This window comes from Mirounga angustirostris, unplaced genomic scaffold (genome assembly GCF_029215605.1).
Source record: "Mirounga angustirostris isolate CCGP_5_RB_7025 unplaced genomic scaffold, mMirAng1.0.hap1 SCAF_8, whole genome shotgun sequence".
In the NCBI taxonomy this organism is placed as follows: Eukaryota; Metazoa; Chordata; class Mammalia; order Carnivora; family Phocidae; genus Mirounga; species Mirounga angustirostris.
In genome coordinates, this window is record NW_026991716.1 from 142,212,640 (window position 1) to 142,238,916 (window position 26,277).

At 44.9% G+C, this 26,277-nt stretch overlaps 1 protein-coding gene across 8 annotated transcripts in view; it reads right to left on the bottom strand.

The window, feature by feature from the left end:
• Positions 1-15,168: 15,168 nt before the first annotated feature.
• PDE10A (phosphodiesterase 10A) overlaps positions 15,169-26,277 on the bottom strand; it is a 297,734-nt gene continuing 286,625 nt past the window's right edge. For all 8 annotated transcript variants that reach the window (XM_064598343.1, XM_045865868.3, XM_045865869.3 and 5 more), the window contains 3 exons: positions 23,102-23,182; positions 21,515-21,603; positions 15,169-19,198 (listed from right to left, as the gene is read on the bottom strand). In XM_064598343.1, the coding sequence (XP_064454413.1) occupies positions 19,081-19,198; positions 21,515-21,603; positions 23,102-23,182 (288 nt within the window). In that variant the 3' untranslated portion in view covers positions 15,169-19,080. The remainder of the gene's footprint in view (positions 19,199-21,514; positions 21,604-23,101; positions 23,183-26,277) is intronic.

Consider the following 26,277-nt stretch of genomic DNA (forward strand, 5'->3'; position numbering starts at 1 on the left):
AGTTAGTTAGCAGAGTAGAAGAACGTAAACACACATCTCTTTGCAGTCTGTGCTCTTTCCTCAGGCTCTGCTAAGGAAAGAAGAAAAGCGAAGGGAAGGGAAGAAAAGCTAAAAAATCTCTACGTTTCCTATCTTTGAAAACTGTACTTCTATTTAAATTTCTTCCAGCCAGGGAGGATTCGAGCGTCCTGGCATGGTGGCTGCGACTCTCAGACGTGACTTTGGGCAGCCCCTCACTGCTGCCCAGCTCAGGGAGGAAGTGATGATAAGGCTAGACGGTGTGTGTGAGAAATTTGGGCACACAATCTTTCACCTCCACTGGTGCTGGTCAGACAGTTTGTAGGCGAACGTTTTGGAAATCATGAAGTTGCCCTGACTCTACCATTGCTCAGGTGGCTCCATAAATAGGAGCATTTGGATTTGACCTGGAAGAAAAATAACAGAAGTGTTTCCCAGTTTTCTCTCTCCAACATTCAGTCTTTAGGCATCTCACCATAACTAGAAATGCTGACATGAAAATGCCCACATTGCATAAGGATATCTAAGCATTGGCCCAGGACGGGAAAAGTGTTCCCCACATTCTGTTAATTACAAATTAGGGTCAGATTGCGGCAATCCAGGTTTTTGTATTACCAACTATTAGAGATGAAACAATGAGCCTTTCTGCTCCAAATTGTTTAGTGATTGGGTGGCAGGCAGACAGGTGACAGAGGTTTTCTCCTCTCTCCTTCCACAGATGGGCTCAGAGGACAGAGCTCCTGGCCCTGGGAGAGACGGCCATGGAAGTGTGTGCCCCAGGACCAGTGGGGCACCCCCAAGAGTTCAGCTTGTGTGGTACTCACACCGCTCATTGGCACGAGAATGGAGTTGGCTCATTCTGCATGGAATTACAGACCAGAAAGAAAATAGTGTATTTCTCCCAAGTCATCCCTATGATAGGACCCATATACAGTTCAATTCAACCGTCTCTCACAGACTAAAGTTCAGGAAGTCAATGGTCAAATCACCACCAAACATTAAAACCCACTACAGCTCTCCGACTGCTAAATATGTCAACAAAGTGTTTGAGGCAGAAAGATATTATTATCAGTGAGATGAACTGATCTGCCAAAACCAGGAGATCTTCCTTGAGGCCAGATTTCTATGTAGGAATCCCCAAGAACTGATCACCACGCAAATTGCGCGAGCAGGTATTTGAATTCGTATTATGCTATTTTGTTTTTCAGCTCTAGGTGGCGCTGGAATACACCTTAAAACACTCGCTGCCTAAGGATGAGACTCAGGCGCTCATCCCAGCGAATTCACTCGTCCACACACATCCTTTCATCCTGCTAGGATTCAAAGAGAAAACAAGAAGTATTGTCTGCTCTTGCAACTTTGCTAAGAATGCAGAAGCGCACGATTTATTCCCTGTTCTAAAGATGCTCAGGGGAGAGGAGACAAACCACTTTAGCGCAATACGCGGGGGAGAGGGCCGGTGGAGACAGGTGCAAACTGGCGCAGAGGGAGGGGATGGCTAGGGGCGGGGGGGGGGTGCTCCGGGAGGACCCCACGTTCACGGTCCCACGACGGGCCAGCAGCAGGAGGGGAGAGCCTCCCGTGCGCTCCTAACAACCAACGCATTGGAAATTTAACTGGTCAAAAATAAACATTTAGTTACCGCCTTTCCAGCTGTTAGAATTTATTGTGTAAAAATAGACAAAGTGCAGACAACTTTTTAAGCACCTTTGTGCTTTCTAAGCTCTGGAGTGACACAGTGACGCGTTTAAGGAAGTCCAGGTAGACTGTGGACTGAAATTCTACACCATCCCGACAGGGAGACGCGGGATGTGACGGGGAGTCTGGAAGCTGCAAGTGTGCCCGAGTCAGGAGGGAATGTCAGGTCGGTCCTGCAGACTGCAAGGGGTTCGCGAAGAATTCTGAACACACACAGAGAGACCACAAGTTTCCATTTTAGAAAGATAACTCTGTGGTTCACACTGTAGACGGAGAATGCCGGCGGCGGTGAGAGCCAAGAATTGCATTTCCAGTTCTACACGCAGTGACACCCCAAATTCTCCTCCCTGCGTCCTGGCGCAGTGGAAGCAAAGTCTCCATCCACAGAAGGCCTAGAGTGCTGGGGGACCCCTTGCCCTCCTGCTTTCCAAGGCCCGTACCCACTGGGAAGCGTCTGCCCCGGGCTCCCTCTTCCCTCCCCTCTTCTTTCCCTCTCCATCTGATGGCACATTTCCCTGAAAACAAACGAGCTCTTGTTTTTCCAATCTTAAAAACATATAAAAACAAAACCTTTGCTTTGACTCTGCATCTCTCTAAGGCAAAGGCGCCCTCACATTTACCTGACACCACAGATCCTAGTCGGAGACCCGCACAGGGAGGGCAAGTGGCGGGTCTGCGCAGGTGGGTAACTTACCGCAGCTCTGCGGGCGCCCCAGCGGCTGGAGGAGGGGTCCCCGCCACGCCTGTGTCTGCCGCAAGGGGCGCTGTCTCCGCTGATCTCCCACCTTTTGCCCTAAAGGGACTTTTCTGCATTATAACTTTATTTTTAAGTGGCATTTGAGGACAAAATAATTACGAGACCCAAGAAGGTTGAAAATGGGATGAAGAAATGGTGTAGAAAGAACACAACTTCCCCAGAAGGGCCCCCACGTCTCTTCCCACCCGTGTCCTGCACGAGCCTCATCTTCCTCCTCCAGAAAGTAAAATAAACCTTCATCTCCTCACAGTGGTCCATAAAACCGCATTTCTTTACTTCCAAACTGCCGTTTACAACTTGTCTAAAACAACTCAATATTTCACTGAAAGGTTTTCTCAACTGTGAAAATTGCTATCTTGGGTCAGGATGTTTCATTAAAAACAATGAAAATATCTTTGATGTAATGACTTCTGGAAAACCAGAATTTAAGCCATTAAGTGAGGGATGAGTAATGAAAACTCCCCCCGACCCCAGCCTTTAGTTTCTCTCCCCCAAAACAAATCACATCTGGTCTCTTACTTAGCAGGCCACCCACAGACAGGGGCCCCCCCACCCCATGCTTTCACTTCTGCAGAGGATGGCCCACCACTCACCAGTTCCTGCACCTGGATTCTTTCTCAAATAAATAAATAAATAAATAAAAGTCTTGGAAATGATTCCACACCAGTACCTAAAGAGCCTGGCTTTTTTTTTTTAGATTTTTATTTCTTTTTTTTTAAGATTTTTATTTATTTATTTTGCAGAGAGAGACACAGCGAGAGAGGGAACACAAGCAGGGGGAGTGGGAGAGGGAGAAGCAGGCTTCCCGCAGAGCAGGGAGCCCGACGCGGGGCTCGATCCCAGGACCCTGGGATCATGACCTGAGCCGAAGGCAGACGCCCAACGACTGAGCCACCCAGGCGCCCCTAGATTTTTATTTCTTTATTTGAGAGAGAGAGTGTGTGCATGAGCGGGATGAAGGACAGAGGGAGAAGCAGACTCCCCGCTGAGTAGGGGACTCACCTCTCTCTCCAACGCTGGACTCCATCCTGGGACTCCCAGGAACAAGACCTGAGCCAAAGGCAGATGCTTAACCACTGAGCCAACCAGCACCCCAATCCTGACTTTTTAAATAGCTGTATTGTATTTCATTTTTATGTATAATCAACAGGCAACTGACCGACATTTATTCTGTTTCCACTCTTTTGTATTAAACTCCTGTGCTCACCTTCAGGTGCCTTCTTCGGTGTGAGAATATTCGGGTAAACCTGAGAAGCCAGGTGAGCTCAGTCAAAGGGTTTGTGACTAGAGGCTGTGCCGATTCACCCAGTACCCGCCACAGTGAAGGTGATGTGGGGCTGGCAGTGGACAGTCCAGAAAGATTTCTTGAGATGTTTTTGGTGCAAAAAAGGTGTTTTTATTAAAGCACAGGGACGGGACCCACAGGCAGGTAGAGGTGCACTGGGACTGGGAGGAGTGACTGATTGTACACTTGAGTTTATAATTATAAACTATAGAATTTATACTTATATAAATATATAAGTAAATATATAAATTTAAATATATTATTAAAAAACCTAAAAAGGAGGGCACACTTGAGTGGCTCAGTCATTAAGCGTCTGCCTTCAGCTCAGGTCATGATCCTGGGGTCTTGGGATGGAGCCCCAGTTTGGGCTCCCTGCTCAGTGGGGACCTGCTTCTCCCTCTCTCTCTGCCCCTGCTTGTGCTCTCTCTCTCTCACTCTCTCTCTCCCACAAATAAAATAAATTTTAAAAATCTTAAAAAAAATTTTAATAAACTTATTTATATATTTATATATGTATATATTTACATTTATAATCTAGTGGGGGTTAGGGAGAGCATAAGCCTCGAAGGAATTTAGAAGCAAGGCTTCCAGGACCTTGAGGGGCTGACTGCTGTGCAGATAAGGTTATTTACTTCTGTCTAGTAAAACATTAGTCTTGACAGCCTCAGATGTATGGGCCATAGGTTTGAAAGATAATCGCTAACAGGTATCTTGGGGGTGGGGTGGTGTTTACAGTGATCAGAGGGAAGCAACACTATGAGGAGCAAAGCTCTAGTGGTAAAACATTAAAGGAAGTCCCTTAAGGGAGCGGTAGGAGTGCGACCATCTGCAAGCCTCAAGAATCCTGCCTGGAGATTGTGAGCCACAGGGAAGCCCGGCCTGTGGTCCTTTCTCGCCCATCAAGGGTGCCTGTCCCCACTTCCTCATCACCGAATGTGGGGCATGCATCAGTATGTTACCACACCCCTGATTTTTGCAAATACAAAGTGGCAAACTAGTTGGTGAGAGAGGGAAAATCCACAATTAAACTGTGTAGGAAATAAATAAGATGTAATAATTTTTCAAAGCAGTGGCAGGTTTGCTATTTTAGGTGGCTGATCAGAGAGGCTTCTCCCTGTTTCCTGTTGCCACTGTAACAACCACAGATTTGGCAGCTTGAAACAATACAGATGTACTATCCTAGAGTTCCATAGTTCAGAAGTTCCAAACAGATCTCACTGGATAAAATCCAGGTGTCCGAAGGACTGCGTTCCTTCTGGAGGCTCTGGGGACAATCTGCTCCCTTGCTTTTCCCAGGTCCAGAGGTGCCTACCTACCGGGGCTCCTGGCCCCTTCCTCCACCTTCAAAGCAAGTGATGAGCCACGGCTGGTCCAGTCTTTCCACGCCACAGATGCTCTTGAGCCTCCCTCTCCCACGTACGAGGAACCTGGGGACTGCGCTGGGCCCGCCTGGACAATGCAGACCAATCTCTTGATCCTAAGATCTTAAAGTCAGCTGAGCAGCACCAAGGGCGAGACACTTAGGCTGCAGTCTGATGTGCTGTGCTCAGAGCCAGGGAGGAGACTGCTGGCTTCAGGGGAGGCCCTGAGCTGGAGCTGGAGCTGACTAGGGACCCACTGCCCCCAAACTTGTCTCTGACAGGACAGGAGAGGTCAGGCCTCTCTCCAGCAGGGGACCAGGGATTGTCGCAGACTTGGGCTTTGTTGAGTTTTGAGTTTTTATGATTGGAGAGATCTGAGCTTGTTGAAGGAACCCAGCCAGGGGAGTAGGGAGGGCTGACGATCCACAAAACCACAAAAGGGGGGGCACTGGATTCTAGACTGGTGGTACACCTCTAAAAGGCCCAGGCAACCTGCCACAGGGAGGTGGGGCGGAAATTCCCTGTCCCTGCAGAAAACAGAACTAAAACCAGACTTGTACTCCATCTAGGTGCCAGACATTTCCCAGCCATTCTGATGGCAGTTCTTGGGAAAAGTACAAATAAAAGTGAGCTGCGGGTTCCCACGTGGGATTACGTGGAAGCAGCGCCTTTAAGGCACAAAACCCTTTCCAGGGTCCTTTTTCAGAAACTGGAGACCCTGGTATTATGGCCTTTTAATTTCCCCAGGGTAAGTCACTGAGCAAGCGCAAAGGCCGGCCAAGGTCACTAAGATCACAGCGGATCACAGCATGAACCCTGAGCCAGCCCAGCCCCCCACAGCAAAGGAAGGGGGAGGGGCGCGCCAGAGGACGTGTGATTTTCCATCGCTCTTTTAAAACCTACCTGGCGTTGCTGATCACTTCCTGTTTCTTAACCTTACTTTGCGTTGCTTGTATTTTAACTGGAAACCGAGTTGCTCACATTGATGATGATGATGATGATGATGGCCTATTCGTCCCTGAATGCAACAATAGGCAGGCGTGGTGACCCCGGCTCGCTAGAGGTGTAGGTGTGATCGTCCCACTCCGCAAGCCGAACAAGTAAGGCCGTTTTCTCCACGTTTCCGAGAGCAGATGCTTTCCTTCGAAGGCAGATGTGGCCGCCGCGGGGGTGTGAGTGTGAAGAGAAGGGGAGTTAGTTCTTCGTGTTGTGTTTCCAAGGCGTATTTTCCCGGCAATGTGGCAGCGAAGGGATTATTCTCCCGAGGTGGGGGGAACACTGTTACTGCAGAAGGAAATCAAGCCAGGGTTTAAGTCACTGTAAGAAGACAAGTGTGTAAGCGAGGCGGAGGGAAGCCAGGCCCGCGGAGCGGCGCGTGCAGCTGAGGCCTCCCTGCAGCGGAGCCCGGGGTGAGCGCCCCCACCCCCCGCACTGGGCCCGCTCTGCCCCCCTCTACCTCCCCCCACCGGGGCACAGACCTGCCCCCCCTCCGCTGGGCCCCCTCCGCGCCCCCCGCCGCCCCGCCCACAGGGACGCACGCTGTCCTCCCTTCACTGGCCGCACGAGTCCTTGGAACACGCCGAGAAGGTTCACACTCAACACCGGGAGGGTGTTGAGAATCTTAGTAATTCTTTTTTTTTTTTTTTAAAGATTTTATTTATTTACTTGACAGAGAGAGACGCAGGGAGAGAGGGAACACAAGCAGCGGGAGTGGGAGAGGGAGAAGCAGGCTCCCCGCCGAGCAGGGAGCCCGATGCGGGGCTCGATCCCAGGACCCCGGGATCATGACCTGAGCCGAAGGCAGACGCTTAACGACTGAGCCACCCAGGCGCCCCGAGAATCTTAGTAATTCTTTCTAGCGGCCCCAAACTTCTGTGATGGCAGGACTTTCTTGTCCTGTTTTTCAAGGTACAACTCTGATGAGGCCTGTTGCTTTAAGCAAAGCTGAATTCGTTCGATTCCCTTCCTAAAGCTCTTTGTCTTTTAAATGACACCAGCAAAGCTGCTTTGGGGCGGATTCCCGGGTAAGGTCGAGCGAGGTGCTGTTTGCTTTGTCCTGGGGGGACTTCCCTTGTCCACTCCCACTTCTGGGGAGGGTCGTGACGCAGGCAGGGGCAGACTTTGCAATGACTCTGCTCTCTGGGGCTTGGCGTTTGTTCCGGAAAACGACGGCTTGCGAGGAAGTATGCTGGGGCGAAGAGAGCCTCGGCAGGGGAGAAGCAGAACCGAAGGAGAGGAAGCCCGAAGCTTGAGACCCGATGGGGGACCGGGGCTCTCCCTGACCCCCCAGCTCTGGACGCACCCGGAGCCGAGCAGGAGATCCGAGCGGACCCCGAATATCCAGGGGGGCCCCTGAGGGTGCCCCGCACTGGTCCCGCTCCCGGGCTGCCCTGGACGCGCCGCCCATCGTGCGCAACCAGCGCGGAGCGGAGCAGAGAGGTCTGCCCTGCTCGCAGACCCGGGGACTCTCACACCAACTTGAGGAGTCCCTGCTGATCCATGAGAGGAAGTCCTCCCACCCCACCCCAGCCAGCGGGAAGGGGCTTAGGAGTCAGATCTGAGTTGGTTTCCCGGAGGCAGTGTGACCCCATGTGCCCCCCAGCCACATAGCATGTGCTGCCAACCATCAGCAGCTAAACAACGTTTACCATTGTTATATTCCTGTATTATAGAGTAAACCTCGCACACAGTACCTGTGCGGTGTACTGTTCTTTCCAACAAGAACAGTAGAATGGGCAACCCCATACCCAACCGCCCAGATCCAAAACTTCACATTCGGACTTATTTGCATTATCGCTCTGTCCATCCTTTTGCGGAAACTTTGAATTCAGTAGCAGACGTCATGAGTCTTTATCCCTAACTACTTGAGCACATCTGAAATAAAGTCCTTCTCCAGAACCACAGGCCATTATTACATCTAAAATCAAGTCCTTACCCATTGTATTCAAATTTCCCAAATCATCCTCAAAATATTGACTATAGCTCTATTTTAAAACAAAAATCCATGCATTTCGCTGTTATGTCTTTATTTAAACAGCTTTAATGATATATAATTTACATACCATACAACTCACGCATCTAATTGTACAGCTTAGTGGTTCTTAGTAGCCTCACAGAGTTGTGCTCCTTTCATCTAAAACAGTCCCACTTTTTCATTTTTTTAAGGACACTTAACATTTGGAGACCAGACCGTTTGTCTTGTCAACCACCCACCTGAGGGGTCTGTCTGGCTATTTCCTTTTGCGCTGTGGTTGAACTTGCCCACTGGCCTGGGTGGTCTATAAAGTGGAGGTTGGGTGTAAGGCTTGCTTATGTTTAGTGTGGGCAGTAAGAACAGTTCATGGACGGTGATCTGTACCTTCCCTTATCAGGAACTGGACCCCTTCATTGTGGGAGAAGGGGTTACCACATGTCTTGTTGCCATGAGAGTAGGTCTTTTCTTTTGTGACTGGGGACTCTGCTGTGAGGTGACGCTTGATTCCCCAGGAAACTTCTCCTCTAGGGGCACTCCCTGCATGAGTCCGCCTCATGCCTTTCACAGTGATGAGATATCATTCTGTAAAAAAAGAGCTTTCCCTCATCACCTTGGGACTTCCCCTTTCATCACCTTCCAAGAAAGGAGTTGGTGTGGGACTCGCCTCCAAAACCACCTAATGAATTCAGTCCTTTTAATTTGAGTCTCATTATGGACATAAAGAATTATATCTATCCCATGTAATCAATGACACTCATTGTGCTTTTATTGAGATATAACCAGTTAACATCCATGAAACACCCTTTTAAAGTGTATATTCAGTGGTTTGTGGCACAATCACAATTGAATGGTTTGTGGTACGCTCACAGTTGTGCGTCCACCACCACTCTCTGCCTGGGGGACAATTTGTCCTTCTGCAACAAAGCCCCACACCCAAGCAGTGACTCCCCATCTCCCCCCGGCCCCTGGCAACCAATAACCTGTTTTTCTGTCTATGATTTTGCCAGCTCCAAACGTTTCATTTAAGGGAATCATGCAATATATCATCTCTTGTGATGTGTTGGTGCTTCATTCCTTTTTGTGGCTGAGTGATATTGGACAGAACACTCTGGGGTATCCCTTCATCATGTGATGGGTACTTGGATTGCGTCTGCTTTCTGGATATTATGAGTAATGCTGCTATGAACATTTGTGCACAACTTTTTTGTAAACCTAGGTTTTCGTTTCTCTTGGATATGTAACTAGGGGAGAATGCTGGGTTACATGCAAACTTTATGTTTAACACTTGGAAGAACTTTCACACTTTTCCCAAGTGGCTGCACGGTCTCACAATCCCACAAGAAACACGTGATGGTCGCGGGTTTCTCCACATCTTCACCAACACTTGTTATGGTCTGTCTCTTTTGTTTTAGTCATTCCCGTGGGTGCGAATGTGGTATGGCATTATGGTTTTGGTTTGCATTTCCTTAATAACTAATGGTGTTGAATGCCTTTTCCTGTGCTTATTGGCCTATATATATATATATATATATATATATATATATATATATATATACACTTTGGAGAAATGTCTATTCAATCCTTTGTCTATTTTTTAATTGGGTTATTTGTCTTTTTATTGTTGAGGACTTTTTAAAAAAAGATTTTATTAATTTATTTGAGAGAGAGCACACAGGAGCAGGGGTAGGGGCAGACAGAGAGGGAGAAGCAGGCTCCCCATGAGCAGGGAGCCTGACTGGGGGGCGGGGGGCGCTGGATCCCAGGACCCCAGGATCATGACCTAAGCCGAAGGCAGATGCTTAACCAACTGAGCCACACAGGGGCCCCTCCCTCAGGTTTTAAATCAGTCTGGCTGAAAACCTTTCTCCTGCGCTGTTGCCCTCCTGAGGACCAGGTGTGGCCACAGAAAGGTTCGGTCAGCTAACGTGAGCTGAGGAGCAGGGAGTGAGGCGGGACCCTCATGGCACTGCCCTGCCCAGACGGGCGACTGTTGCAATGTCCTCACTGGTTCTTGACCTTGGCCACCTGACCTCAGTGATGTTCCGGAGCCAGCCTGCACTTTGGTGAGTTGGTTTCCCGGAGGCAGTGTGACCCCATGTGCCCTCCCAGCCACATAGCATGTGTTGCCAACCATCAGCAGAGCGGGGAGGTGTGGGCTTAGCCCGCCTGGTCACCTCAGGCAGCCCTTGTTCATTTTTGTCCCCTTGTCACACCAGATGCGACTTGAGACTTCCCACTCTCTCCAAGCTCTAGAAAAAAGCAGGCATGAGGATCCTCTTGATCAGATTCCCAAAACTGATCAGGGGGCTTCCTCCCCTGCCCACCTCCCGCCCACCATGGTTCTCCCCCTTGTGGACAGCACCCTGGCCCTCCTGGTGCCTGCACATTCACACCTCAGCTGCTTTCTTTTCTACATTCCTTCCTTCCCCAGGCCAGGCGACCCTTAGTGCTGGGCACAGAAAACCTGAAAACATCTTGTTTCAGTAGACTGTCAGGTTATAAATAGCCTTGAAAGCTTTTTTTCCTCAAGATTTCATCTGCTATGAGTTTCTGAATCTCATTTTGAAACTGCGTACCTGTGTTGGTCAAGATGCGCCCTTTGGGAACAGATCCTGAAGAAGGCACATTTCAGGACAGCATGGTGCTTATGCGGGAGTCTCTGAACGCTGACTGGCCTGCTTTCTTAGGTTCTAGCTACTTCACCTGTTTTTCACAGTCCTCATCTTAAAGTGGGGGTGATAACATGCTTCATTCAGAGAGTCGTTGTGAGCACTGAATTGGCAGGAGGGCTTGGCGAACATAAAGGCTCAACTCAGTTTGGGCGACTGGGTTTTGCAGCCCGGTTCCCACAGCAGGGGGATCAGAGGGAATGCGTTCAGGAGGGAGCAGACTACTGACCGAGAGGAACAGATTCTCAAGCATAGGAGGTAACATTTGAGTTTCCAAGGATGAGCCAATGAAGCAGAGGACAGAGTACGAGGTTAGGGACACGGGATGCTCAAAGGACAGATGTGCATTCATGTGACTGAGCCACAGGAGGGGGGGACGGGGCTGTAGGAGATGTGCCCAGAGTGCCAACTGATGGACTTTAGCAATTCATTCTGAACTAAGTAAGGGCCCAGCAGAAGGTCATTGGCAGATTTCTAGGGGGAGAATTGTCAAAAATAACTAGGCTCCAAAGCCAATTTACATTTTTAGAAACTTAAAAAAAGAATCGGTTGGGCATAAGGAGGCAAGACAGCTTTCTTCAAATAATTGAAAGTTTGTCAGATAAAAAAGGGAGCGGACTTATCCCTGTGCTGTAAGCCAGTATCTTGGAATAGAAATTATAAAGCTATAGATTTCAGGACAACTTCAGATAGAACCTTCTGGCAACCAGAGCTGTCAAACAGTGGTCTGGTTTGCATTACAGTGGTCTGTCCTCCACCCCTGGAGTATGAAGTCAGATGACTGTCTATCAGACATGGCAAGTAAAAGATCTTGCGTTGCTGGTAGAAGGCGGAACCAATGCCCAACAGTCATGATTTCACGTGGACAAAACTCAGTAACTCAGAAGGCTTAGGAAATGGGGTGTTTTGATGCACGCTTTTTTTAGTTAATGCAAGGGTAAGCAGGTAAATACTATTTTCTTTAAAAAAAAATTTTATTTATTTGAGACAGAGAGAGAACGTGAGAGAGAGAGAGCACAAGCAGGGGCAGAGGCAGAGGGAGAAGCAGGGTCCCGGCCAAGCAAGGAGCCCGATGCGGGGCTCGATCCCAGGACCCTGGGATCATGACCTGAGCCGAAGGCAGACGCTTAACCCACTGAGCCCCCCAAGGACCCCCAGGCTTTGGTATTCTTATGAGAACAGCAGCAAGTCTGCACTACTGGGAACATATTTAAGAATCGTCTTGTTAAATGTGTGAGATTTTCAGGTGTACCGATGTGTGGCTCCGTCTCTCTGGAACTATGACGGTGCAGACAGTAATCGCAGAGCTGGTGCACAGGAAGTGACGGCGAAGCTGTGAAGGCTTCCAGGAGATGAAGCAGTCGATTCCAAACCCACGGAAATGTCGTGTCCTGCCTTCTGCTCCTAATTCCCTCCTTCCACCTTCCACACATCGGGTGCCCAGTGGGCATACTGAACGCATGTTGGCTTGATACGTATTGCTTTTCAGGGTTCCTTTTGCTTCAGGACGTAGATATGATGGGGAAATAAATGTCCCTCTCCTCAAAGCTCTCGAGTTACAGAGGGTTGATGGAAAAATCAGACATGTACATAATTAAGGATTCAAATTAAGATCGTCTCTACAGAGTACCAATCTGCAACATGAGTTGCCAAATAAGTTTATGGATATATTAATTCATGAAATTCGTTTTAGCACAGTCAACATTTTATTCGGTTTCACAGGAAATGAATACTTTAACAAAAATCCTGTCTACAACACATACAGTGCTATGCACTCTGAGGGCTTTCCATTAGTGAGGGTTGGTGCTGCAGGAGAATTCCATTTTAGGGGCTGTCTATGCTTCTGTCTAATTAACAAGACTGTGGACTCTCTTACTTAACAATGTAACAGGTCTTTATTCCAGGAAACTTTTACTTTGTTTACTCCCAAATTTAGTTCTAATACGTTTAGGGTGAGGGAGGGTCTGTGGATACAAATGAACTTCTGACTTTTTGGTCTTAAATATTTACCACGTGATGGTAAGCAGAGATAGCCACATAAACACAATTTCTTTAAGCTGAGTTGTCCAGATAAAGCCATGAGTATACTTATCGTGGAACACAGGTGATGTGAGGTTTAACCCAGAACATTTTCTTTACTGTAACAGAGAGAATCCCAAGGCTTACACACAAAAGCATGCATACAACCAGAGTCCTTCCTGCTCTTGGCCAAGTGAATCTGGATGGTTCCGGGGGGCCCCTGGAGGCCAGGGGAGCTATTTCAGGAGTCCCAGAGTCAGCACTCCAAGCCACTAGCTTTGGAATCTGCAGCACTCGTTCTAAAAGACCAGCTTCTCCCACATAGTCTCCAAACCTTTAAAATTATACAGTGGAGTTAATAAATCATGTTACACAATTTAACATCGTAGGTCGTCTCGTCCTCTCTGCTTGGAAATGGCTGAAGCAGACCCACCACATCAAGCCACCGTGAACTTGGGCGCTTCCACGCGGCCAGGGCCCGGCGTGCGTGCAGACAGTTTGACAGCGTCGCTGCACCTCCTCCTCAACAGACAAAACATCTCTTACCTTCCCCGCAAATGAGAGCAAATGATAAACGTGAAAAATGATATTTTAAAAACTCTGTATTCAATTATTCACACCAAAGGATATCCATTAAAATTATGAACATCTCTACATATATTTCATGTATCATACATATATATACTTTGTATGTATAGTTACATATCGACAAAAAATTCCTTGCTGCCCGAAGCATGTAAGTAAAACAAAGCTAGATTTTGCAGCGTAACACCCATATATGCATATCTACTGGCAGTTTGAATTATGAATTTATTTACAAGTTGCCTCGGTTATAATAAATGATTACTGTTCTATTATACAAACATAATGGTAAAGGTTTCTTTTAAATACAAAGACTGCAAATGAATACATGAAAAATTACACACATGTACAGTATTTATAATTTATAAATGCAAAGTTAAGACCTCTTTAAATTATTGCACTTGTGCATTTTACAAAGATTTTTATATGTCATACATACAAAATAATTGTTTTAAGTTTGCTAACTCATCAACTATAATAAAGTCGGATATTATTTACTTGAAATTCTTTCTCCTTCCAAAAGAGAGCCCACTAAAACTTTGGACACAGATCCATCAACTCTGCAAATCGGTCTATTAAGTGCATTGTATTTTGGACAGCTTATAACCCATCTTACACCTTGGCAGTATGGGGTCAGCACGATCACCGCCGGCAAACTTGTGGGTACCTTAACTAGGTAGGGATATAGGATCTCCTTTGTTCCTATGGACTTGTAAAGAAAGCCGCCTTTTCTTTTCAGAAAGATTCAAGATGCTGCATATCTAAAAATTTTGGTAAATTTCAGTGTTTGGGCGAGCACATTTTTTCACATGGGTCACTGGGTTGGGTCTGGTGAATAGGTCGGGGCATTGTATAGAAATACCTTCTCCAGATCAATCTGTTGAACTTTCAATGTGCACACCAAAGGCATGCATAGAACATACACCATACAATAGATCTATGGGAAATAATACTCCTCTATGGCATTTACACTGGCTGTTGGAGAGATGGCCCAGGACTGGGTATTATTCAAGTGGCTAAAGGAAAAACAAAAGCTGCAACACCCATGGTCTAATAGTATTCCAGGTGAGCTGGAGGATCAGATGATACACTTTGCAACCTTCATTTGCAGTAGGAATAAAAATTTTCCATTTACACTTCTGCAAATACATAATACCTCAAAATTATCAGCTGACACCTGACATGTGTAAACTGACTTCTCTACTTGACACACTGGATTCAGATCTTAACTTGCAGGTCGGGTCCTTGGACGACACTGACCCACGCCGCCGCCGCCCCCCCCCCCCCCCCAGCAGAGGGTCTGCACATGTTCGGTTACCAATTGCTCATACTCGCTGAAAAGCGAGGTCCAACTATGCATGAGGCATAGTGGGGTCGGCGGGGGGGAACCCAGCAAGTGAGTGAAGACAGTAATGTTTCTTTGAATTTGAAATATTGTTTCTTGGGAAACATTAATGTCTTTCTCTTCATCCCACCCTTTTAATTTAGAACCAGAACACCACTGAAACTTCTCTCCTTTTTGCTATTTTTACCATCACAGAAATGCATCTAATGCTTCAGACAACCAAAATATCCAGTACAAAAAAAGACAAAAAACAGACAGGGTATAGTACTGCATTGGGAATCACTAATTTAAACTTAAGATTAAGTGCCTAAAGAAATGGGCAGAATGTGTATCAGGGTAGATACTCGGGCAAAGGTAAAATAGAACAGCCATGCGCTGCTGACAAGCAGGGGAGGGGAGGGGGGCAAGAAGCGACAGCATACTCGGTTAATTTGCATTTTACAGAGATTTTAAAGTCAGGCAATAAAAGGGATACGTTAATGTGACTAAATAAGTCTTTAAAGAATTAAACCCTAAATAAAATCAGTAAAGTGTAGAAAGCAAACACATGTCCGAAATAGATAAAGGTTAGAAGTGATTTTCAAAATCTAAATCATGCATATGTACCTGAAACCCAACAAAATCATACCCACCATAACTGTGCCACAGTTCTTGGAAGTTCTTGCAAAAAAGACTGCATCTGTACAGTTCATCGGTTATAGTCATCAGGGTATGTGTGAATGACATCAAATAAAGGATAGAAGTCTGATGAGGAGAGAATGGTCCTATCCTTTCAATTTGATCCAATTAACCATGGACATGTCCCTTTAAATGTTTTTAATTCTAGTTAAGCAAGAAAGGCAAAATAATAAATATATGAACAAGGAAGTAAAATTACAGTATTTAAAATAAAGGCACAGGCCAAGGCATGGTGATAATTTAGTCTGATTAAAGCTCAAACCTTAATTTTGAGATAAAAGACCAGAAACATAATATCCAAACTAAATCTATTTAAAAATCCAGGTGGCAAAGGATTTATGCATCTATGTGTATCATGTACAAACATATCTAGTGTGCCTGAACATACCAATAAAGCAAAGTCACTGAGGTTGTACAAAATTAAAAAAAATCTAAAGCTATCTAAAAAGCATGCTAAGAAGAGGAAACCTACACTGAACAAATTCAGTTTCAAAGTTGTTCTGTTTGTGTCGCTGTGAGAACAAGTCACCTCCAGTGGTACCGTATCAACTGCGCAGATGCCTTCCCACTGAGTAAGAGTCCAGGATGGGGACGGCTATGCTAAGTAATTCCACTTGGTCTCTCTTCCATGACCGGTTTCTGACGAGCCCCGTAGAGATAGTGAGAGCTGGGAAGTGGATCTCAATCCTGGCCCCAGGAAAAGGGCCGTTTTTGGAGAATTACTTTCCACATCCATTTTATTTAAGTTTTCCTAATTAACTAAATCAAAGTCAACTATTAATTAATAAGATGCTTGCAATTTTTAGAATTTTATTCCGCTGCCTAAATTCAATATTTCATGTTGTTGGCATGCATTTCCAAGAAAATTTCTAGTTAAAAATATATTCACTGTCTCTGGGAAGATAATGGAATAACTGCATTTGACAATAAAACTTTGTCCATTATAAATCAGCACAACCAATAAAAACTTCCACAAATCAAACATTCTACATATACTCACAGCTGGCTACCAAATTTATACTGAACAGGGAAATTTTGGCCCAATCTAAAATACTGCCTTAATGAGAAACTTGTTAAAACTTTTGGTAATAAAAACCATCTGCCCTTTCAAGAAAAGATCTGGGAGAAAGATGAGAACAGAGCTCAAAAGTTTGTCTGCTAAGTATATCTGCCCCAATATAAAAATACTCCTAACTGCATTTTTTCCCAAAGCAGATTATTGACTAAATATCACTGCATCTTGGGCCCATTTTAGGTAAATGTATGATTCCTAAGTAGATCTTAAGAATACTAACAGTTCACATTAGAATACAGTCCTTCCATTGTTCAAACTTTGCTTTGATTATGACAATATTTCAAGAGAAATCAACTAACCAATAAACCCACGTATGGTTCTTTGGAAAACTGTTCAAAGTACAATGTCAATAATATAAGAAATCTGGCTCTATCGAAATAAGAGAATTTTCTGTAGTAATTTTAGAAAAGCAACCTTAAAAAGCAAAAATAGCCATAAGATTCCCTCCCTTCAGGACTCTTTTCTATATCAAAAAGCAAAATTCATGCATCCTTTTAAGATCCTTTTAACTAAACAATCGCCAGGGCTATTTCCTCCCAACCACCTTGCGATTCAGTGGAGTTCCATTACACGACTACCAACTCTTGGAATTGAAGTTCGATTTGGTGGGTCCAGTTTCATAAATCTGAGTGCAGAAAAACATGCAACATTTTAGAATTCAATTCTATAAATGCACTAACATGAAAAAGGACATTTTCTGCTCACATTTTCCAACACACAAAAAATCAGGTTTTGAAGAATGAGGCCGATTTTTACTTTCTATAGATGTGTTTGCATCACTATCCCTTATACATACGTACTTTTGTACTATGTATGTCTAGCCACAGTGGTATTTCTCTCTTTAGATATTTCATTTTACCTCATATTGTATAATTACAATAGCAAATGGAGTGCCAGGGAGGGAAGATGGCAACTTTCAGAAGCCCACAGGGAAACTGAACACATAGTGTTAATTTTAAAATAAGAACAATGTTTCTATATAGCTAACTCTGCTACAACTTAAATCATGTTGTAGGAACATCTGACTTCTTTTTTGCAAAAAACCATATGAATAACAATGTGTACAGTATTGAATATGTAAAAGAATATTTTAAAAATTTATTTTATCAAAAGTAATATTCCAGTTTCCTGCCAAGTGAATAGCAGATAAGCTGTCTGTTATGGATCTGCTGATCACTTCTTGAGAGTTCTCTCATTCCTTCAGGTCAGGACTAACCACAGCTCTGGAGGTGACCTCGCCATTGTGCTAAAAATCTCGACAGCTCTAATGTGCACCAGAAGTGACTGGCTTATAATCCTTGTAGGAAGGGGTCCAGACTACTACTTTTGTGTATTTTTTTGCAACACTTATATGGTAGAGTAATATTAGTCTACTAAAAATTATACAGAAGACTGTCCAAACTACAGGTTTGGATATAGATGCTTGATCCTGGAGCAGAGGAGAGAGAATAAAAATGCACCACGATGCGTTCGCACTGTGCTCTCCTACTTCCTGTCGTGGACAGAGTGCTTAAGGAAATGTGACCGAGGAGCACAAAGCAGGGGGCAAACTGGGGGATGGGTGCAGCAGAGCAAAGTAAAAATTACACAAGACTTAAATTTTATGGTTTAATTTGATTTTAAGAGAAATGTATGGTATTTTAATTAAATAATCCGTAGAATAAACCTCTCATTTTGAATGTGAGTCTAAAATTTTGCAATGACACCAAGTGAAAATATAAAGAAATCATTATTAAAATTCACATTTGACATCCCATAAGACCTGTCTGTTAAGAAAAATTCATATGCCTTGCTTTTGTTTGTTCTTTACGCAAAGTGTTTACAAATTTGCCTACAATGAAGAAAAAAATAAAAAATATTCTTTGACATTTTTTGAATTGATACTTGGAATTTTGAGATTTATTCTGATGTATATCTGCATCTCTTCTCAAGAGGATACAAAGTCTACCTCCTTTAGTGTTAGATCTATTCACCCAAGCACTTTAGTATAAACTTAGAGAATACATTTTTCGTCCACCTAACTTTTAATTCATGAGGCTCTGAGACAAGAATCTATTCTCCACCACTGATTGCAGAAAGACACCTCTTACTGTCACCTCGATGACACTCGTCCTGAGGCCGTGCTACAGTTCACGCTAATTACGAGTAGGTCACACATGAACATTCACAATAGTAATGTGTAAAAATTCCTATTTATAACCAACAACATCAAAGCAACATTGGTGTTAAAGCCAAAGTACAATATCATAATAGTACCATTTTAACCCCTCACTAGAAAGATACAATGGAAAAGTACCCCCTTCTGAATAATTCTTGTCCATTCCCACTAAGGCCTCAGCAACGTGAGCCTGTTAAAAAAGGCCAGTTCACAAGACAACTGGAGTCCCTCGGACGGCTGATTTCTGGCCATGGGGTGGTCCTGGTTGATCACTGTCTCTGACGCGTCACAGAGGAGACTGGTGGGGAGTTGTCGGCTTGACGTGTTTCCTTGATGTTACCTTCTTCGAGAGGCTTGTGTCCTAGTTACCAGGTGTAGGTTTCCCCCCGTGAAAATAAAAGGAAGAAAAGTCAAAGAAGCAGGACGAGCGTGTCTAGGTGGGACAGCTCATCGAGTGGCCGTCAGTCATCGATCTTCACAGGCAGCTTCTCCGAGGGCCCGTGGGCCCCTGGCTGGGATGAGATCCACACCGCACTCTCCTCCCCTCGGATCACCTTCTCCCACTGGCTGAGGTTATTCCTAAGGATAAAAGATGCGGGGACAAGGGTGTTTAAGAAGGATTTCTGGGCTCAGTCTCAAACATTAAGCACCCTCTGCCCCCCCGCCCCCGAGGTATAGCCGAGCACGATGGCCTTCTGGTGCCCTTCTGAGGCCGACAAGGACCAGCCTGCTGTGGCCGGGCAGGGTCCCAGCACGTCTCCCTGACGTGGTCCGGCAGCACATTCTGTGGCCAGCAAGGCTGGGGAGGGGGGCCACCTTGTCCAGGAGCACCAAACGACAGGGGCAACAGGAGAGCTCAGATCAGGACACACCATCTCGTAATCAGTGAGAAAGGACGACCTGGAAAGGGGCACAAGCCACAGGGTGCACTAGCCAAGAGCATGGAGGTAAATGGGGAGGAAGGGAGGCCTGGGCGGCAAGAACGTTCGGCCACAGCACCGCTAGCCAGGAGCTCCCGCTCTGCGGGCAGAGACAGGGTGCCAGCTTGGGGTCCCTGCCACCTCATACTGGGAACTGGGGACTAGCCTTATTTTGAACACTGTCCTATATAAAAAGTCACTGCAAGTTACACGTAGGACCAATGTTAGAAATTTCTTTGTTGCAGTAAAGCCATCTTCGCGTTCTGGCAACTTGTGGTCTCAGACGCAGGCTGCTCGCCCCCCTCTCCACGGGTCTTTCTCTTTCCAAATCTGCTGTTCAAATGCTGTGGGAATCCTAATCTCCTTGAACAGTGTGACCACCACCACCTCGCCCCATGTGGCTGACCGGGCAGAGATCTTATCAACACTTCCCACCTTGCACCTTGCTTTCTTATATACAAAGCCAAAATCAGAAGGGAACCTTGCACTAGCAAACACACAAGTCATACAAAGCACACATAATGCAAAGACACCTCTGGACAAAAGAAATCTCTAAAATATAACCTGAAAAATGGAACACTTTTAGCTTTTGTGCCATATTACCACATATTATTTGCCCAGAACTTAGAGATTTTTGATATACTGGAAAAAAGACCTACACTAATGTTGCCACATTTCCTTGGACACCAATGACACATGAATTTTTTTTAAGTGTTAATAAGATTAAAATAGCCTTTAAGAGATTATATGGTTCAGCCAAGTCAATGAAGCAAGAATGCATCAAAGCTGCTGAGACAGAGGAATCCCTATCCTCGTGTTCGATAATGACAGCAAGCACTCATTCTGCTGGTTCTGGATATTTAACAGAAAATACAGATAATTTTTGGATAGGAAAGGACTTTTGACTACTACCTAGGATTTTTTTTTTTAATTACATGGATTTTGATTGATATTGCCATTTCTCTTTGGTGGGACACTGACTTTTCCAACCCGATTCCATCAGAAATGAGTCCCAGCTCATACTCCATATTATCCACATGGCTTAGTCCTTACGTAATAAGATAATATTTTAATGAACTAACTGCTGATTAAGGTCAGTGATGGCTCAACAAAATCAGCTGGGAAGTTATGTTCACCTCCCCAAGAGCAGAGAAGAGAAACCATCACTTACATAGGAAAAAACATCTCCCTCCTTGTTGGTTTCCTTTGTTTTCCTCACAATAATTCGTTTATGAAATGAGTTTCAACAGCAGAGGGTGGGAGTATCCAAAGGCTCTGGTTTTGTTCAAAATCCTGCCTCTGTCCTCTGTCCCCCACTGTGCCCACCCAACCCCCAAGGGTGCTCCATGGCTAAACAGTTGGAAAAATAAGCAGGACACCAGTTCTCTTGCAGAAAATCAATACACAGGGCTGCTCTGCTCACTGCCCTTTGACCTCCCCAGACGGAACTTCTTTTCAAAGTAATATGAAAATCTTAAAAAAATTCCAATGTTCTTAGCCGAGCGCATCCCTCAAAAGCAATGAGAAAAGGATGCAGAGGATTTAGAAGCTGGGACGGATGACAGAGGGCTCATATCTCTTTTGGGAAGAAACTAAAACTCACAGAGAAAGAAGATCCCAGTCAAGGCTCCCTCTCCTCATTTACACAATAAACTGTGGGATTAAGCTGAGCCTCTTTCCAAGGAGCAGTCCCAAACACACATTATGGTTCTGTCTTTTTAAAAACGCATTGGGCATGGATCCCTGGGTCCTAACAAAACCCAAACCCAAACCAGATACCTTCTTGCTCCTTTTTGGTGAATGAAGGACTTTATGAATACTCTTAACATATACTTGTTACCTAGGCAAACACACAGCCCATAAAATGACATTTACTGTAATAAGATACAGCACACACATTGATGGAGAGGAAAATTCCATACGGAGTCTTCATCCTTTTGTTACATCACACCCCAGCCTGAGCAGTGGTACATACCTGCACGCTTTGAGGAGAGGCTCGGTGGGCGGGAAGATCTGGGTGAGGGTGGTGTAGCAGGGGATGGCCACAGCGTTGTAGAACCCCAGCTGCCTCGTGCAGGGCCACGCACAACAAGACACAAAAGTGCAGGTTAGCAACAACCTCCCAGCTGAGGCTTCTATTTCTCAAGCCTAGCTATAAAGTTAAATGTTCTAGTGTTGCTCCCTGATATTTGGGCTCAATGAATACTGCTGCAGAGTGCATTTAAAAATGCCTTAAAATACGTCCGCGAAGTAACACACATCAAAAGAGGCTCATCCCAAACCCAAGTTCAACATTCAATGAGATTCCATTTATAGATCAGTCAAGTTATAATTCAAGCACTGTTCTTGTCTCTAAGTCAAAGTTAGTCTTCTACCATAGACATTTCAAAGTCAACCTGCTATTCTTCTACAGGTGGCCTCTTCTCCAACTTAGTATTTGGGAATCTGTGCAGGTGTTTCGTGGGCTTGCTATCCTTGGCTATTGGTGCCTTGCTTGGTCTCCAGAGACTTTCTTTCTCCCCCTCCCTTTTTTTTTTTATATAATCACACAATGAGACAGGACCTTTACAAAAGGACATGAAAAGAAGATGCCGGACAGGAAAGACAGATCTCTGTGAGCAAATATATGGGAAAGTTCCATAAACAATATTAAAAAGAAATTAAACTGCAAGAACCACATGCAATAGGCACGTGGGGCTGGGCATGTCGGTGTGTGTTCAGCAGGGAAGAACAGGGAGCACCCTGTTGGATGCAGCGGCTAAGCACACGAACACACTGCGAACCGAGGACCACAGGGGTGAGAAAACCACGCGGCCCTTCTCTATGCTGACGTCTCTGAAAAACTGGGGACTTGCTTCACCTTTGGTATGAATAGTGAATAAATTAACTTTCAGTGAAATAGGAAAGCTTGAGAACTTATCCAAAACCATCATCCTGTGAGTTTTCTGAAATGTTTTCTAAACGAAATTCTATAATTATTTGTCCATAACTAACTTCCCTGTTATGGTGTTAGAAGAGGGGTAGTTTAAAAAGACTATAATCTGAGAAATAGATCGCATCACACATGCAAAACTGACAGGCACGAGAGCTGTCAAAACATCAAAACATTGACATAAATCATGTGGTAAGACCTGAAAAAATAATAATTAATGTCAACTGGTGGTAAGACAAAATTCAAAATGTACTAAAATACTATGCATTATTCATTAGGAAAAGTGGGCCTGATCAAAATCTATGTTACTCTCTAAAAAATACCTTTGCACATTCAATGACAAAAGATTTTCTGCTTGTTAAAAATATTAACAATTCAAACTCCTCTATCCCTCCATTTTAAGCCATTGGTTACTGTGATTCCATCGGTGGAAAGAGCTGACGGTTCGGGCAGTTGTGGCTTCTTTAAACCCAACTACGATTTCCTAATCCTGGCCTTATGATCCCCAAACTCCATCTAAATGCAGAAGATTTCAAGTGGTCCTGGGTTCTACAAGATGGCATATACTTTTAATTCACATGTGATTTTATGACTGCCTGAAATTATTTGACTTTTCAACAGAATTCATACCTGGCCTTGTGGGACCTCGTCCTTCTTGTCTCTGTCCATCATGGGAATAGGTTGTATTCCCAACTTTTTCATCTCATCGCCCTAAGAGAAACAGGAAAAACCAAGCTTTCTCAACTTATAAGCCACTATAAAGTCTTGGTATTAATGAGTTGTTCCCTTTATTTATTAATTTTCTCACAACGGATAATGCTTCTGGCTATTGATGCAAACAAATGTCAAAACAATAAAAACTTAATGTATCATCATTTGGCTTTTCTCAATGAAATTACCAGGAATGCAGGTATCTCTCCCGGTTCCACTGTGCAGAGGTTAGTGAAAGCTGTAACAAGAGGAGACTCAGATAATAGTGAGGAGGAATGACAAGAACAAAGCATGGAATAACCTCAAGGCCTTTTTCTCACTTATTTTTCAAATGAATTTTCACGTGTGTTGAACTGGATGAAGCGAGGCTTTAGAGAGAAATAATGTATATCAAGACTGGTCTGCTAAAATGTGTTAGTAAAGATGCAGTATAACGGGATGCACATCACCGTAAAGGTTACAGTCACAGATGTTTATTAAAGATTTCCTATTTTGCAGGCTCTGGGATAGGTAACATATAAATACTATTTTATTTAATCATGAAATACTAGGAGTTAGATATTCTTGTACCCATTTTATAGATTTTAAAAATTATCTTCCTCTTTTTAGTTATTTGTTAAAGATTGTTAAAATCTTCTTTCTTAACATACCCCAACTTTTTCCTTGCTACACCACTATTCCCTCACATTTCTTCATTATTCAGTTACTTTAATTACTTCACAATCATGCTTATTTTCAGAAATCAGAGGTGGAGAACTAAAAACATCCTAGATTTGCTAATGTAGGTCCAAAACAAATGATGAGAACCCCCACAAAAGGTTCTATTGCAGGGACAGAGGCCAAGCACAAACATCGAGAACCCCCACGAAGGGTTTTACTGCAGGACAGAAGCCAAGAACAAATGACTAGGACCCCCACAAAGGGTTTTGGCAGGACAGAAGCCAAGAACAAATGACAAGAACCCCCCAAAAGGGTTCTATGTGCAGGACAGAGGCCAAGCACAAAGGACAAGATCCCCCATGAAGGGTTCTATCTACAAGACAGAGGCCAAGAACAAATGACTAGAACCCCCACGAAAGGGTCTATGTGCAGGACAGAGGCCAAGAACAAATGACGAGAACTCCCACAAAGGGTACTTTGTGCAGGACAGAAGCCAAGAACAAATGACGAGGACCCCCATGAAGGGTTCTATGTGGAGGACAGAGGCCAAGAACAAATGACTACAACCCCAACAAAGGGTTCTATTGGCAGGACAGAGGCCAAGAACAAATGACGAGAATCCCCACGAAGGGCTCTATTGGCAGGACAGAGGCCAAGAACAAATGACGAGAACTCCCACAAAGCGTTTTATGTGCAGGACAGAGGCCAAGCACAAAAGATAGAACCCCAACAAAGAGTTCTATCTGTGGAACAGAGGCCAAGAACAAATGACGAAAACCCCCATGAAGGGCTCATCGGCAGGACAGAGGCCAAGAACAAATGAGGAGAACCCCCACGAAGGGTTCTATCAGCAGGACAGAGGCCAAGCATAAATGTCAAGAACCACCAGAAAGGGTTCTATCGGCGGGACAGAGGCCAAGCACAACTGACTAGGACCACCACGAAGGGTTCTATGTGTGGGAGAAAGGTCAAGAACAAATGATGAGAACCCCATGAAGGGTTCTATTGGTAGGACAGAGGCCAAGCACAAATGTCAAGAACCCACAGGAAGGGTTCTATTGTGGAACTAGGCCAAGAACAAATGAGGAGAATCCCCACAAAGGGCTCTATGTGCGGGACAGAGGCCAAGAACAAATGATGAGAACCCCATAAAGGGTTCTATCAGCAGGACAGAGGTCAAGCACAAATGACTAGGACCCCCACGAAGGGTTCTATCGGCAGGACAGAGGCCAAGCACAAATGACAGGACCCCCAGGACGGGCTCTATCAGCAGGACGGAGGCACTTGAGTCCAGCTTCTCCTCCCGTGTTATCACTTTAAATATTAGTTCCATGGTTCTCAAACTTTTTCCATTCCTGTTCTAAGTGAGTGAAACTAACCAGGCCCCTTGCTCAAGGATATTACAAGTCCAGTAAGTAAAAAGACTGTGGATAAACAAAGATTTGACTATGTACAGTACTCACAAATAAGGATCAGTGCTACACAGGAAAACAACGAAGTACTGCAGAGTATGCGTCCCAGGAAGTACTGGCCCAGAGTGGGGCTTGCAGAGGAAGCTGCAGAGGGCAGGCAGGGGGGCACGGGGGTGGGGGGAGAAGCTGACCTTGATGGCCGCGAGAGGGACTTGACTCAGGGAAGCCAGAGGGGCTGAGACGAGGAAATAGCCTGGTGAAGCAGTGGGCTTTGGAGATCAAGTTCATGACTTCTGTCTCTATCACAACAGCATGGAGGGACAGACTGGGAACAACATTAGAGTCATCCCTAACCTGCAGATGTGACAACTAAAGTACAGAGGTGAGTCACAAAGCTGGTCTGAGGTTTGATCCCACGTGCTACAGCAGGATGCCCATCTCCAGCACCAGGACATCAAACACCACACTCTGTGTGACTGTTAGTCTAGGTCTAAAGGAAAAGGCAGGGACCTAGGTCAGAATGCTGCAGGGATTCAGGCACGAGGTGGCCAAGTCTTGGGGCAGGAATTGGGGTGGGTGGTGGGCAGAGATGGGATCTAGCGGACATCTGGTAAGTGAGCCAGCAAGACCCAGTGATGACCTCTGCTTCCTCCCATGGACTGTGAGGTCCCTGAAGACAGCATCCATGTGCACTTTGGGAGCTTAATCAGTCTTTGTGGACTGTTTAATCAGTGCAAAAGAGAGCAGGGAAATCTACATAGCATATCTGTCACATTTTGATTCATATTTTAGAATACAAATACAATTATGAAAGTATGAATTATATTAGTTAAATAAAATTATTTGCAAAACAATAAGCTAGCTTCAGACCAGTTTTCCTTATGTGATATTTACAGAATGTACTCTGGGTTACTACTTTTAGACACATATGCAAATTAAGTTAATGGCTAATAAAGTCAGAGATTACAGTTCAGACATGTATACCTAAAACAACCTTCTTAATTAAGTCTGATAGTAACTAGA